The 12,500-nt window shown below is 49.2% G+C and overlaps 2 protein-coding genes across 2 annotated transcripts in view; one reads left to right on the forward strand and one right to left on the reverse strand.

The window, feature by feature from the left end:
- LOC125953375 (pericentrin) overlaps positions 1 to 12,500 on the forward strand; it is a 465,615-nt gene that overhangs the window by 158,098 nt on the left and 295,017 nt on the right. The gene's annotated exons all lie outside the window — the stretch shown is intronic.
- The window catches only part of LOC125953629 (uncharacterized), a 48,828-nt gene that overhangs the window by 20,821 nt on the left and 15,507 nt on the right, over positions 1 to 12,500 (reverse strand). Inside the window, exon 2 of the mRNA XM_049683311.1 lies at positions 1 to 846. This exon is cut by the window's left edge and continues 591 nt beyond it. Coding sequence (XP_049539268.1) covers positions 1 to 846 — 846 coding nt within the window. The remainder of the gene's footprint in view (positions 847 to 12,500) is intronic.

Here is a 12,500-nt window from a genome sequence, read left to right on the forward strand (position 1 = left end):
GCGCCGTACCGTTGGTACCGGTTCGACCGGGACCGGCATGTGGTGGCGAAATGTAGACGCTGTCATCGAGCAGAATGAAACTTGGTTCCTGGGGTGCAGAAGGGGGCGACGACGACGACGACGACGACGATGTAATTGCATCGAACGAAGGTACAACGGAATGCCCAGGAGCGGGAGCTACCGTTGTAGACGATGTAGAAACAGCTAATTCCTTTCGGTACCGGTACCGAGGTTGATCTGTTTTGAAGTGTTGCAATGCCACTCCGGTGTTGGGTGCTTGCTCTAAATTGTTCGCTTTTAAACTGGCACCGTGCTCCACGGGGGAAGGATTTGATGCTGTAGCTCGTGAGCTCGTCAGCTCATGTTCGTGCACCGATCGCCGATGACGTACGCTACGACCAGACGATGCCAGCGAAACGGAGTACCTGTCACTAAATTGATTAACTAACTTCGATTGACCGTAGTAGCCTGGTTGCGCCTGCAAGCTAGGCAATCTGCTCTCCGGCGTTTCGCCTTCCCCGGTGGTGGCCACCGTTGAAACGTTGTCGAACTCCACCGGACGAGGTCGAGTTGATGATGATGATGGTGCTGGTTTCGTCGTCGTGGTCGTCGTCTTCGTTCGCGACGGTGGTACATCCGGTGGTCCGCGTCTACGGTCCGGACCGGGCCTTGGGTAGAGCTTGTCAAATTCATTGTTATCTAGTATTCGGTGGTACAAGTTATCTAAGCTGGTGCTGCTACTGCTGCTCCTGGACAGTGAAGGATGCTGTCCTTGTCCTTCCGCTGTCCTCGTGCTGTAGAGTGTGTCCCCGGACACGGTTGGCAAGTTACCGATGACAGTGGAACCTGCGAAGGTAGAAGAGGCAGAAAAAAAAGGAAGAGAAGAAGGAGGAAATGAGAATGGTATCGCTTATCAGCGCAAATGGAGTCTCTGGCATTAAAGCATTAGGAATTCACGGGCTCGTGATCCGCGCGGGCACGGACGATGGTGAATATAGTGCCGGTAATTGAAGAAGCATTATCACCACCACCGGTGAGCGTGACGGGCTGTTAAATCTTTAATGCCGCATGAGTGGCACTCATAAACGAATCAAGAGGAGACACTTCTTGGGTGCCACTCTTGCTCTTGATCCGTGCCCAATGGACCGATGGCGCGGCCATACGGGACAGAGAACGAAGGACGAACGCAGATCATGGACGGTCCTTAGCAGTCGCTACCAGCTTATTTATTATTTCGAGAGCATTCTTCAAGAGCTCGTTCGAGGTGTCACGGTTGATGCCAGCGATGGCACCCGGCTAGACAGGGTGTATGTGTGTGTTCTTATTGATAATGAAAATTTCGTCTACGTCTACGCGAATGCCTCTGGTGATTCCGAGGTGTGATATCGATCGATGGTACCGTGCGCTCTAGGGCCATTGCACAAAATGGTTTGAAGATTCAACTCGTCGCATCGATTCATCGTACCGTAGCTATGGTGTGAATTTTAGTGGAAAACGATGCTTCCTCGAGCGCCTCCTTGCCATGGTATGAGTAGGTGTTGGTGATAAGACGGGATGTAGGTAAAAATTCCTTAAAGATTTTCCGAAACGGTTTACAAAATAGACAAAAAACACTCTTACATAGTAATATTAAGGTTTTTAATGTTTTTTTAGAATCTATTCATAAAATTTAGTGGCGTTTCTGTTAGTTTAAATTGTTTTATAAAAGTTAGTTGTGTTTAATAATTAACAAGAAACCCTTTTAAATAGCTCTGACAATGATTAGACACCAAATGCTAATCAAATTAACGCAAAGATGAAATGAGATTGCTTTCACATCAATTTAGTAATGGCAGCTGCAAATTTACCAACAATTTGGTTTGATTGCAGGCGGTCAAGCATGTCTGTGATTCCTGCGAATACTAACAAACCAACTGCAGGTCACGGAATTCCAATAATTTCAGAACGCTGCTATGTTCCTTTGACATTGATGATTCGTGCCTTCCATAGGCACGTTATCAGAAGCAGCTCTTTGATTAATTACTATCAATTGCTGTCCGAGATATGTGTAATCAATCTCTGAAGCAAAGCGGCATCAGGACAATCAGTACGGTATGTGAGTGGACGAAATTCCTTGTCGAATGAACTAAATGAAGCCTTATCATTTGATTAGATTGAATCAAATCGTGTACTAAAAACGAATTTCAACTGTTGTTATCTTTCCAATTCGATGATTTAGAGGATAAGCTGATGATATACTTAAATTAAAGTTTAGGTAGCTTTACTCCTTACTAAGCCAAACTAAACTAGCTAATAACGCAAACTGATAAAACTTAAAGTTGAGAATTTAACATTCCTAGAAGCATGCAAACGGTTTCCGGCGAATTATTCTATTCCACTAGACCGGCTACTCGCTAGATTCATCGCTTGCGCGTGCAAAATGATATCTTTGAGCATCGTTTTCACTTGGGTTTAAAAGCATCGCTTTGCGGGCGGCCCCACGGCGCTTTCCGTAAACAACAGCGAGCGAGCCCAGAATTGATATCTAGCTCATCAACCTCCACCCGGCATGCTAAGCAGTGTAAAATTGGGAGCTTAATGGAATTAGTCGGCGAGAGAAATAAACACGGACTCCACGGACTGTATAGCGTTTGTGGAACAGGATTAGTGTCTGATTCCAGCGTCCCTGAAACAGACTGGATCGCAAAGCGTTGCACACACACACACACGACGGTACTAACCAAGGATGCTAATCCTTCGTTTGCTCCGAGGGAAAACTGAAACCGAGTAGTAGAGACTCTAAGAGACGGAGCGAGCGAGCGAGAGAGAGAAAAAGTCCCAAAAAACCCCGGATCCCGGTCCGTCTGCACCGTGTGCTGCAGACAGAGTTTACGGTCGGCCAACAATTACGATTCCAGTCCTAGAGGCCCATGGGCACCAGTTTTTGCGAGGAGGGAAAGGGACCAGAGATTGGAGAAGATTTAATTTAAGATCCGGATCGGTTTGATGAGTCCCAGGCAGCAGCAGCAGCAGCAGCAGCAGCCTAGGAAGCGAGCGATGCTAATGCTCCGCTCTTTACGAGCCCGGAATGTAATCGTGCCGCGTGAAGATGAATTGATTCCGGACCACCGCCCCGCCAGACTCCCCAGAAAGAGGCACACCCCCTGAAGTACCAGAACAAAAAAAAACCTAAATTCCTACTTCCCTCGTGAGAGAAGATTTTCGTGCTCGTGAACTCGTTTCGCGTGAAAGTACATTCGCCATCTTGTTAATAAAATATCTTTTTATCATCGCCGCGATCTCCGGGGCAGCAGCACAGGGAGAATGAGAAAGGGCGTGCAAAAGGCTTTATCAGTCCTCAGACCGTCTGCTATCAGGTGTGATACAAGTCGCTGCAGTAGAACGCAATGCTGTAAACGTAAACTCGCTTCACGTTTTTTTGCCACTGCCTCACTACCGTCTCTTTGTCACCGTGCTCCTTCTCGTGCGGCTCCTATCCTTAAAAAATATTGGCCATAAAACGTTCATTGGCTTGCCAGATCGTTTGCTTGAGTTTTGTTTTCGTCGTCGTCGTCGTCGCCATTTCGCGTCTCTCTTTCTTTTTGGACTCTGCTTCATCGCTTGCCGTTTCCCGTTGGTTGGCCAACAATGCGTGCGCCCCCACAATAACGGTGTGGCGTGAATGAATGGCAAATTCACCACCGTGAGAGTGACACACACGCACGCACATGGGGGTCGGTGACAGCGTTTCGCGTTTCCGCGTAACGAGCTCAAAGGGGGTGGCTCGTTGACAGACGGTCGGTCTGCAATCAGCTCGCGCTCGCGGTCCTTCCGTAGCCGGCCAGCTTTTTGTACGCACCGCACTACCACATGATACGTGCAGCCACGGATGTCGTTAGTACGGGGCGGGACCATCAGCATCAGTGACCAAGGCGGGTGTTTGGTACGTTCAGGTTTGAAGTCACTAAAAGCGATGACTCAGTTGGCCTTTATCGTGGGTTTTGATGTTGTTCGGAGGAAGGGAGGGGTAGTGAAGCGGGAATGAAGGGTGCTTGGCATTGTCATCGGTGGTGCTGCTTCTTTTTTTCCGGTTTGTTTTTTTCTTCTTTCTGTTGCCCCTGCGTGCTGGACACATTTTTATTTTACGACTGGTACCCTCTCTTGCCTCGGTTCGGCTTCCCATTTTTGGCTCTCTTTGCTCCATCACACACAGACACACAGACACAGAGACACGAGAGAATCGCAAAAGGGGGCGCTTCGTGCTCATCCTAGGCAAGGACACTCATCACGTTCGCCATTCAGCAGCAGCAGCAGTAGCATCGGCCACGCATTCCCTATGCCCCGGTCGTTGATTATTTTTATAGATTTGATGATCTAATTTTATGAGGCGTTCAGCAGTTTCTGCTTCCCTTTGCTTTGCCCCCTTGCCCTTCATCCCTTATCCCGATCCCGACACCCCGATGAGGTTTGCCCCGTTCCGGCTTCGGCTTTGAAGGCGAACGAGAGAGTGAGAGAGAGAGAGACAACATAAAGGGGGGCCCATCGTTGGCATTGCTACCACGTGCAGAAGTCGGAAAACCACCTCAGCACCTCACCTCACCCCCCACACGAGCATCATTTGTGCGGACTCATCTTTATGACCCCGTACACCGGCTGCCCAGCGGAACCGGAAGCAACTCCGGTGGGGGGGCTCACCGAAAAGTTTGTTCCCGAACGAAGGGGGAGGGGTGCTCTCCTTCATCCCCCTTCAGCCCTTGGTAACCGGGGTTTTTCCGGACCGAGGGAAAAGTCTTGGCCGAAAATTGGAAGAGATTTTTACGGTGAAGAGAATAAGGAGAGAGATTCCTTTTTTTTTTTCGTTGGCGTTGCTGTATGTGTGTGTGTGTTTGTTGGTGTACCGTGCTGGCCTTTGTTCATTGGCGCGTGTGGCCGTGTGGATGAGCCGCCGACTCACCAGGGCTACTAGCTACTTATGCTGCTACTGCTGCTGATACCCGGGAGCTGGTCGTCGATGGTGAGACCGAGTAAGGGATTTTGGGTCCCAAAATCCCTTAATACTCATACGATCTGAGCGTCTGGGCGGAAGGATTTCGGCCAAGTTTTTGGGGGAGAAAAGGGGCCTCCCCTTTTTCTAATGGCTTTTCGTTCTGGTCCAGAGCGCTGGACCGAGCCAAAGGACCTCTTGGTTTTACAAGGACGAACGGCAAGGGCGAAAAATACCCGAGAAGAAGAAAAAAAAACGCCGATTTTATGCTGAGCCCTACCCTGAGATAGGATGCCGTTCTTGAAGTTAGGGGTTAGCCTTCAGCTCTAGTTAACGTGTCCACTTCAGCAGCAGCAGCAGCATACCGATGACAGAGAGAAAGAACGGCCGGGGAATCCATGACGCCGCGTCACGCGCTGTGCTGACCTCACGATCTCTCTCTCACACTTTGGGATTGATTCGGTCTCCCCCACCTCAAAAAACATGATCACCGCCATTGGCCCAAGCGTTGGCTACGAAAGATAAACATGCAGACCATAAACCAACCCGGAAGCTTAGTCGGGACCACCTCATGTGTGTTTTTTTTCTTTGGTTTGGGTTTGGTTTTGTGCCGGAAAAGTGGGTCCCAGTCCCAGGCCAGCCAATGCATGGGAGAGAGCAATTTGGATAGCTTAATCGTTATCCCGGTACGGTGCCGGATTCCGGGGGTGTATGGTAATTTGATGGTCAGGTGCTGACCGGTGTTAGTGTGTCCCCGTGTGTGTGACAGAGTTAGGGTAGTGGTCATTTGAAGGGGTTCCTTTGACGCCCGAACGATCAAACAGCACACCGGAAAGTCCATTTTGTTTTAGTTTATTTGAGAGAAAATAAGGAAAAACGAAGAAAAGTTTTTTTTCTGTTCACTCCATTAGCTAATTACGGCTCCGGGAGGGGGGTTGCATTTTCTCACCAAACAAAAACCAAACCCAAAAAGGCAACCAAGAAGCAACACAAGACAGCCAACACATACACCTTCGCTCGTTTGCAGCACTTGCGACTTTTTCGCTTTTCCATCCTCGAGGCCTTGAAAAGAAAAGAAAAAGTTTGCTTTTGATTTTTAGTCAAACATTGGCGCTGCGCAAAGACAATCTCATCATTTTTGCATCGCCTCGGCGCACCCTGATGCGCGCGAGTGTTTGAGTGCCGGTGCTGGTGCCGAAGAAACAAAGCAAAAGGGGGGAGAGAAAAATGGAAATGGTTTTGCGGAAAATGGCAACACCAGGCCCGAACCTTCCTCAAGCGAGTTACCATTTCCACTTGTGTTGTTGCTGGAGCGTTTCTTAAGAAAGCAGGCCGCAACGTATGTGTGTGTGTGTGTGTGTGTGATGTCTTTGGTAGCGCACGCGAAACGTGCTTCCGCATCTAAAATCACGAATTTTCCGGCTGATTTGATTTATTTGGCACACTTTCCGAGAAAAATTGTTGCCATAAATATACGCGAGACTAGCGGCCCCCCGGAGAAAGGGAGAAACGATGCCTTGTGACTGTTTTGTGCGCGGGAATTTCCTGTTCTCTTCTTCGTCACATCGAGTGACTACGTGTGTGTGTGCTCGCTTGTTTGAGTTCGATATGGCGGTGGTGATGAGGACGAGATTTCTTGTGTCTTATGCTAGAAGCTGCTGCTGCTGCTGTTGCTAGGGGTTTTGGAAGTTAAATAACAGAACGATTCTGAGTACGAGAAGCACCAGAAGAACAGTAGGAAGAATGGTGGTGGTGGTGGTGCCGGGGTTGTTGTGTTTGTTTCTTTGTTTGTTTCTTTTTTCCCTTACTGAGCATCTAAAACATGTAAGGCTCACACACTTCATCAACGGATGATGGCATGGAAAATTACTTACACCAACGAAAGTGAGAGAGTGAGCAAGTGAGTGAGTGAGAGAAAGGTTAGTTATCCAGGAAGTGGCACGACAGGAAGTGGCAAAAGAGGCTTTTCGGGGCGGTCATTTTTTTTGCGCGCAAGTCGTTCGTCGCTCGCTGTTGTCGTGAATCATTTACGCGCTGGAAGAACATGCTGAGGTCTTTTCGCTGGGTTGAATGGGTTTTCTATTTTCTACCGGACCAACCGGAAACCGGAAACCGGATGTATTCAGCCCGTTCCTGGGTGTTCCCGTTCCCCATCCCTCCTGCATCCCCCCCCTGGGGGTGAGTTTTATTGCACGTGATTTAGTTTAAGTAACCGACGTTCAGAAGCCATTATGCGGACTGGAAGGGCCTCGACAGAAAAACAACCTCCGACCCACCGAACGAGTCATTAATCTTCCCTTTCCCCCTCCCCCGGGGGGAAAAAGGAGGACAAGTCCAAACACACACACACAGATACCATGCGCGAGGCGAGCGTGATGGGTTTAGTGCTGAAGGGCTTGGGCCGGTTCAATGATTCATGTGTGTGTCAAGGATGCTTTCATCGTTTAGTGCGCCCCATTGCACAACTACTCGTTTGCTTTCTCTCTCTCTATCTCTTCTTTTTATTCCTCGCTCTCTTTCTCGCTGTATCTCGTAACGCTAATCAGATGAAATCGCGTAAGGCAGTTGTGTTTCCTGGAGCATGAAACTCATGTTACGGAGCCAGTTAGCGTTTTGTCTTTAATAGATAGCCGTAGGAGTATTTGGACTACTTTATTATTTCTACTACATTATTTACAAAACCCAATTCAAGAATATTGTATTTAAAAACTGTATCATTCGGAGGAAAGATTGGAAAACCGTGCACTGCTTGCATTGTTCAGTACATCTCGCAACCGTAAAAGGTTAACAAAACATAGATACTACTGTAAGAAACCAATCAACAAATCTTAATAGCAGTGTTTAAAGGAAACTAAGAAGCTAACGAAATAATGTCGCTACCTCGATATCGATGTACTATTTAGCTCAGACGATGGAGCACGAAGCTACAAAAGTAAAACGTGGATTTTTACAGACATGGTTTGAGCTGGAATGATTAAAATGATTTTTCCTAAATCCTTATATTCTTGAAAATTTGTACTCTAAACACGATTATAAAAAAAAGCTTGATAAAAGCTTTAAAAATAAGCTTACGTCTTGCTTGAAATTAACGTTACTCTCGCTTCAATGACACCGCAATCGATCAAAAGCAAGGCTACGGCTGACACTTCATAATAATCCTTTCGAACAAGGCATTCCTTTAGGATGAGCCAGGAAAGCATTCATCATCAACAATACTTCGAAAACGCTGCCCACTGCGCTGTATTGATTTCAATTTAGAGAACAAAACAAAGGAAATCTCCGCGAAAAAAGGGAGCCACTTTCCCGCTTTCTATCTACAGATAGAGCACAGCCCAGCCAGCATAGCATGCCCGCTCAGTAGACCAAATGTTGACCGAATGAAATGAAAATTAATGCTCCAATTCCGTTGGCGGCAACCAAACACTTTGGTCGAGGGCACATTTCTTTGGCGCTTCGGTGACACGCTTCAAAGCAAAGCGGCTCTAGCCAAATGTTGACTTCTCCATCTCTCCCTATCGCCTTCTTTTTGCTCTCTCTCTCTTTCTCTTTCCGGGCTAGCTCTCGAGCTCAGTGGCGTCACAGTTGACCTATCGCACAGCACAAATGTCTTTTTGGTTTCCTCTTTACGACCGCACAGTCGACGACGACTGCAGGCGACGGCTATGCTCCGTGTGTGTGTGTGTGTGTGTGTGTGTGTGCGTGCAGCTCCCGTTTCGTGTTGCCAGGCAGATAGCAGCCGCAGCACCCGCGGCTCGTGCCAGTCGAGGCTAAATCTTGGACTATAAAAATGAAACGAAATGGGCGCTGGTCGTAGATAGCTCAGATGAATGTTTTCTTGCTCCATGGTTTCATGGTGTGTGCGTGTGTGTGTCGCTCTCTGTTCCATCGTACCACTGAGCCTCATAAAGTGCGATCGAATCTGGGTGCAGCTTCGCGCTCGCGCTAGGACGAGAGGTATAAACCCGGTTTCGCGTAATGGTGCCCTTGACTCGGAGTCAACTAGGCGACGTCCAGCGCCGTTTGATTGTCATGTTGATACGTGATTTCTGATTCAAATGCACATTAAATCATGTCTAGCGCAGGGTTAGGGGGCCAGTTGTTTTCGTTTCGTTTTAGTTTTGTTTTTATTTCCCTCTTTAGCCTCGATGGAGACGCCTTGATGGAGACGCATGGTGCTTTACTATGCGCCTCCATCGTCTTCATCATTTCATCGTTTTTTGTCCGTCTGGTTTTAGTGTCGGATCTCGCAGCAGACGGGCCAACGGGCACTGTTTCGCTACTCAATCGTTGTGCTATTATCTAAATCAAAAGTAAAAACTATAAATTTACAGAGGAAAAGAAAAAAAAAAGCGAAATGAAAACATAAAATAGAAGTTGTACCAGTTCGGTTCTACATTCGAAACGAGGTGACAGCGATGCGAGTGCCCACTTTTTCATGGGAGAACATCTTTCGATTTCGACCGTCACTCGCATCAAAACACTTCGCAAAACACATTGCTCAAGCGAGAAATGACCGAACTGATTCGAAAGCTGGAAGCTGATGCCGAGAAGAAGCATATCTTCGCTTGTCGCTAGCATTCGCAGCAGAAAGAAACGAGAGACGGTGAGAGAAATGGGGGAAGGAAGCGTCTATTTGGTGGAGAAGATTTATTATATTTAGCCATTGCCATCGAGTGCTGTTGGTTCTGTCTCGGAACCGCCCCCTGGTTGACGTTTCTTGAGACATAATTCACCGAAAAAAGCGGCGAGCTTTTGGCCGTGGCCGGGGCGAGCGGCCCTGTGGAACGAGCGTTTGCTGATACGTGCCTGAAAGTGTGGGCGGACCGGCGGATATCGGAAGCGACCGTATCGAGACGGACTCACGGACCGGTAAACATGAGCTGCGATAAGCCGGTAGCGCGGGCGCGCGCCCGGTCCGTCGAGCAGCACTGCCACGCTCTTATGAGCTGAACCGTTGTGCAAAGAGACACCCGGAAAATGCCCCTCCTCCCTCTCTCCCACTCCTCTTAGAATTCTACTCCTTCCACCAGCCCACGAGCGAAACGAAAGAAGAGAACCGATAACGAAGCCAGGAGCCTGATAATGAAATTTTATTCTGCTCACTTTTCCAATTATCGGGCTCACGGAAGAACTCCGTAGCGGCGCGGCGCGTTCCATTCGGCCACGGCTGAAACGTTTGAATGGGCGGTTCTGCTGTTCTGCTAAATAAGAAACGAGATTCTTCGATTCCTTGGACCGCTTTTTTCGGAGACCGCTTCGTGGCATTGGCATCTGGATGGCATTGACTGCTTGGGGTGGGGGGCGATGAGGTCCGAGGTAAAAGAAAAAGATTCCTCAAAATGACAAGTCCCCGAACCGGAAACCCTGTCATAACCGGACACGACGCCGGACGTGGCTGGAATTCGGTTGACACAATTTCTCCACCGTCCGGGCACCGGTCTGTCTGGCGAATGGCGAATCTACCCACACACACACACACCAACCCTTCATTGCTTTTGGCACTCACGCTTTGGTCGCAACATGATTGGAATGCCACCCGCCCGGCTCTGCTTCGGTTGCGACTTATCCTCCCTTGCAGACCGATTCAACCGATGAAGGATGGATGAATTGAATTGATGGAGCTTTCCGGGTGAGGAGGAGGAAGAGAAGAGGTCCTTTGGAGCGGGTGGTGGACACCAAGGATGTGGTTAGTACGCCGAGCAGGGTTTATTGTGGTAAGACGGGTTGTGGTGGTAGTGGGGAGATGAAAGAAGCGTAAGGTGAGTGTGAATTGATCATTTTCCCGGTACCGGAAAGGACGCCGAAAGGCCGAAAAGTAGTGGTCACCGGTGGGCCGGAGGAAGGGAAAGGGCAAGGGAAGGGGTAGCAACCCTTAATCGTGCCAAAAAGGGTGGCTAGCAGGCCATATTGAGGGCTTTTCCGGTTCGTTTCCTTTCTCTATTGACGAACCACCGGACCGGGGGTGGTCCCCTCGGGATGCTGACCATGACGTCAGTCACTCGTACACACCAACACCAAATCCAAGGTTCTTTTGCTATGAGTTAGAAACAACGCCTCAATGTATGCAATCGCAATTCCCCACTCTAGTGACAGTTGAAACAATCAAACAAATGACGACGCGATATGAAGCAACGTAGAAAAATATACACATAGTTACACACATACACGGACACATAGACATGTAGCGAATGATATCTTTTCGCTTCATTACTCAGTTGTCGACGGGAGAGAAGAAAAAAAGAAACATTCCAGCAAAAAGCCGACGGCGACGGCGTAATTTGTCAAGCGAAGCGATCGATCTGCAGCCGACCCGTGCACACCCCATAGCAACGGATGGCATGCTGCTGCATGGCGGCATTTCCATTATCGCCATCGGGCATAGGCCGCGTAACTATGGCGACCGACAGCGAGCGAGCGAACGAGTGTAAAAGTAAGGTGACTACGAGGCGGGAAAAATAAAAAACAAAGCAAAAAAAAAACGCGTACAAACCCAACAAGATGGATTCATTTGTTCGTTTGTGCGAAAAAGCGAAAACGAACTCGGCGGCGACCAGTCGTCGAGCAGCAACAATGGGGGGGCCCAGGCCAAAAAGGGGTTTCCTCTCTCTCGCTTCGTGCCTCCGAGCAGCAGCAGCCGCATCGGTATCGGCAGCTTCGCCGCGGGGAGAAAGTTTTTTAACGAACCCCCGCTCGACGGAACGAACGAACGGTTGAGCCGCCAAATGAATCCCCGGCATCCGCATCCACCACGTGCGGCACTGATCCCCGGGTGCTCGCTTTGTTTTCACTCGTTCAGGCATTCAAAGGGTGTGCAAGGGGTGGACCAGCATTCTCGCTGCGACATCAGCCCTCCAGCAAGCCGGCCGGTCCATCCTGTTATGTTGCTATCGTGCGCCGTGCGATATGTTGCGATGCATTTCCGTTGGCACCTCCCCCCCTCCCCTTTTTTATTGCCACCACTCTCCTTGCTCGAACTATCCCTTGCTGTTGGAACATACAAGTCCTGGAAAAATATAAAAAAAAAACGGAGGGAAAAATGCATCCCCGGGAATCAAAAGGAATTGTGTGAATGCCTCTCTCTGTTTCTCTCCTCCGCTTTTCTATCCGCGAGCTGCTGCAATCGTGTAAATCGCTTGTAGTTTGCGCTTCACGAACATGCCTTCCCCCCTCTTCATCCCTTCTGCATCCCTTCCCGAGTGTTTTCCAGTTTGCTTTCTGGCTCGTTGATCACACTCGAGCGCACAAACGATGGTTGGCGCTCGGTGCACTGGTGGAATCGATCAGTCAACAAGTAACGTGCGAGTGAGTGGTTGCCCCCTTTCTGCAACCCCCCACCAGAAGTTGCCATGGACGACTCTCTCTCACACACACACACACACCACGCACCAGGCCTGCCTGCGTCCCTGCCCTGCTCAAACGATGGCAAATTGTGCAATCATTTGATGATGGTCTCCCTGGGTATCGTTGTTCCGGTTTTCTGGGCCGACAGTGAGGACTCGGGGGGGGGGGGGGGGGGGGGGAAGGTGCCCTAGAGAAT

The sequence above is a fragment of the Anopheles darlingi genome, chromosome 3 (genome assembly GCF_943734745.1).
Source record: "Anopheles darlingi chromosome 3, idAnoDarlMG_H_01, whole genome shotgun sequence".
Lineage (NCBI taxonomy): Eukaryota > Metazoa > Arthropoda > Insecta > Diptera > Culicidae > Anopheles > Anopheles darlingi.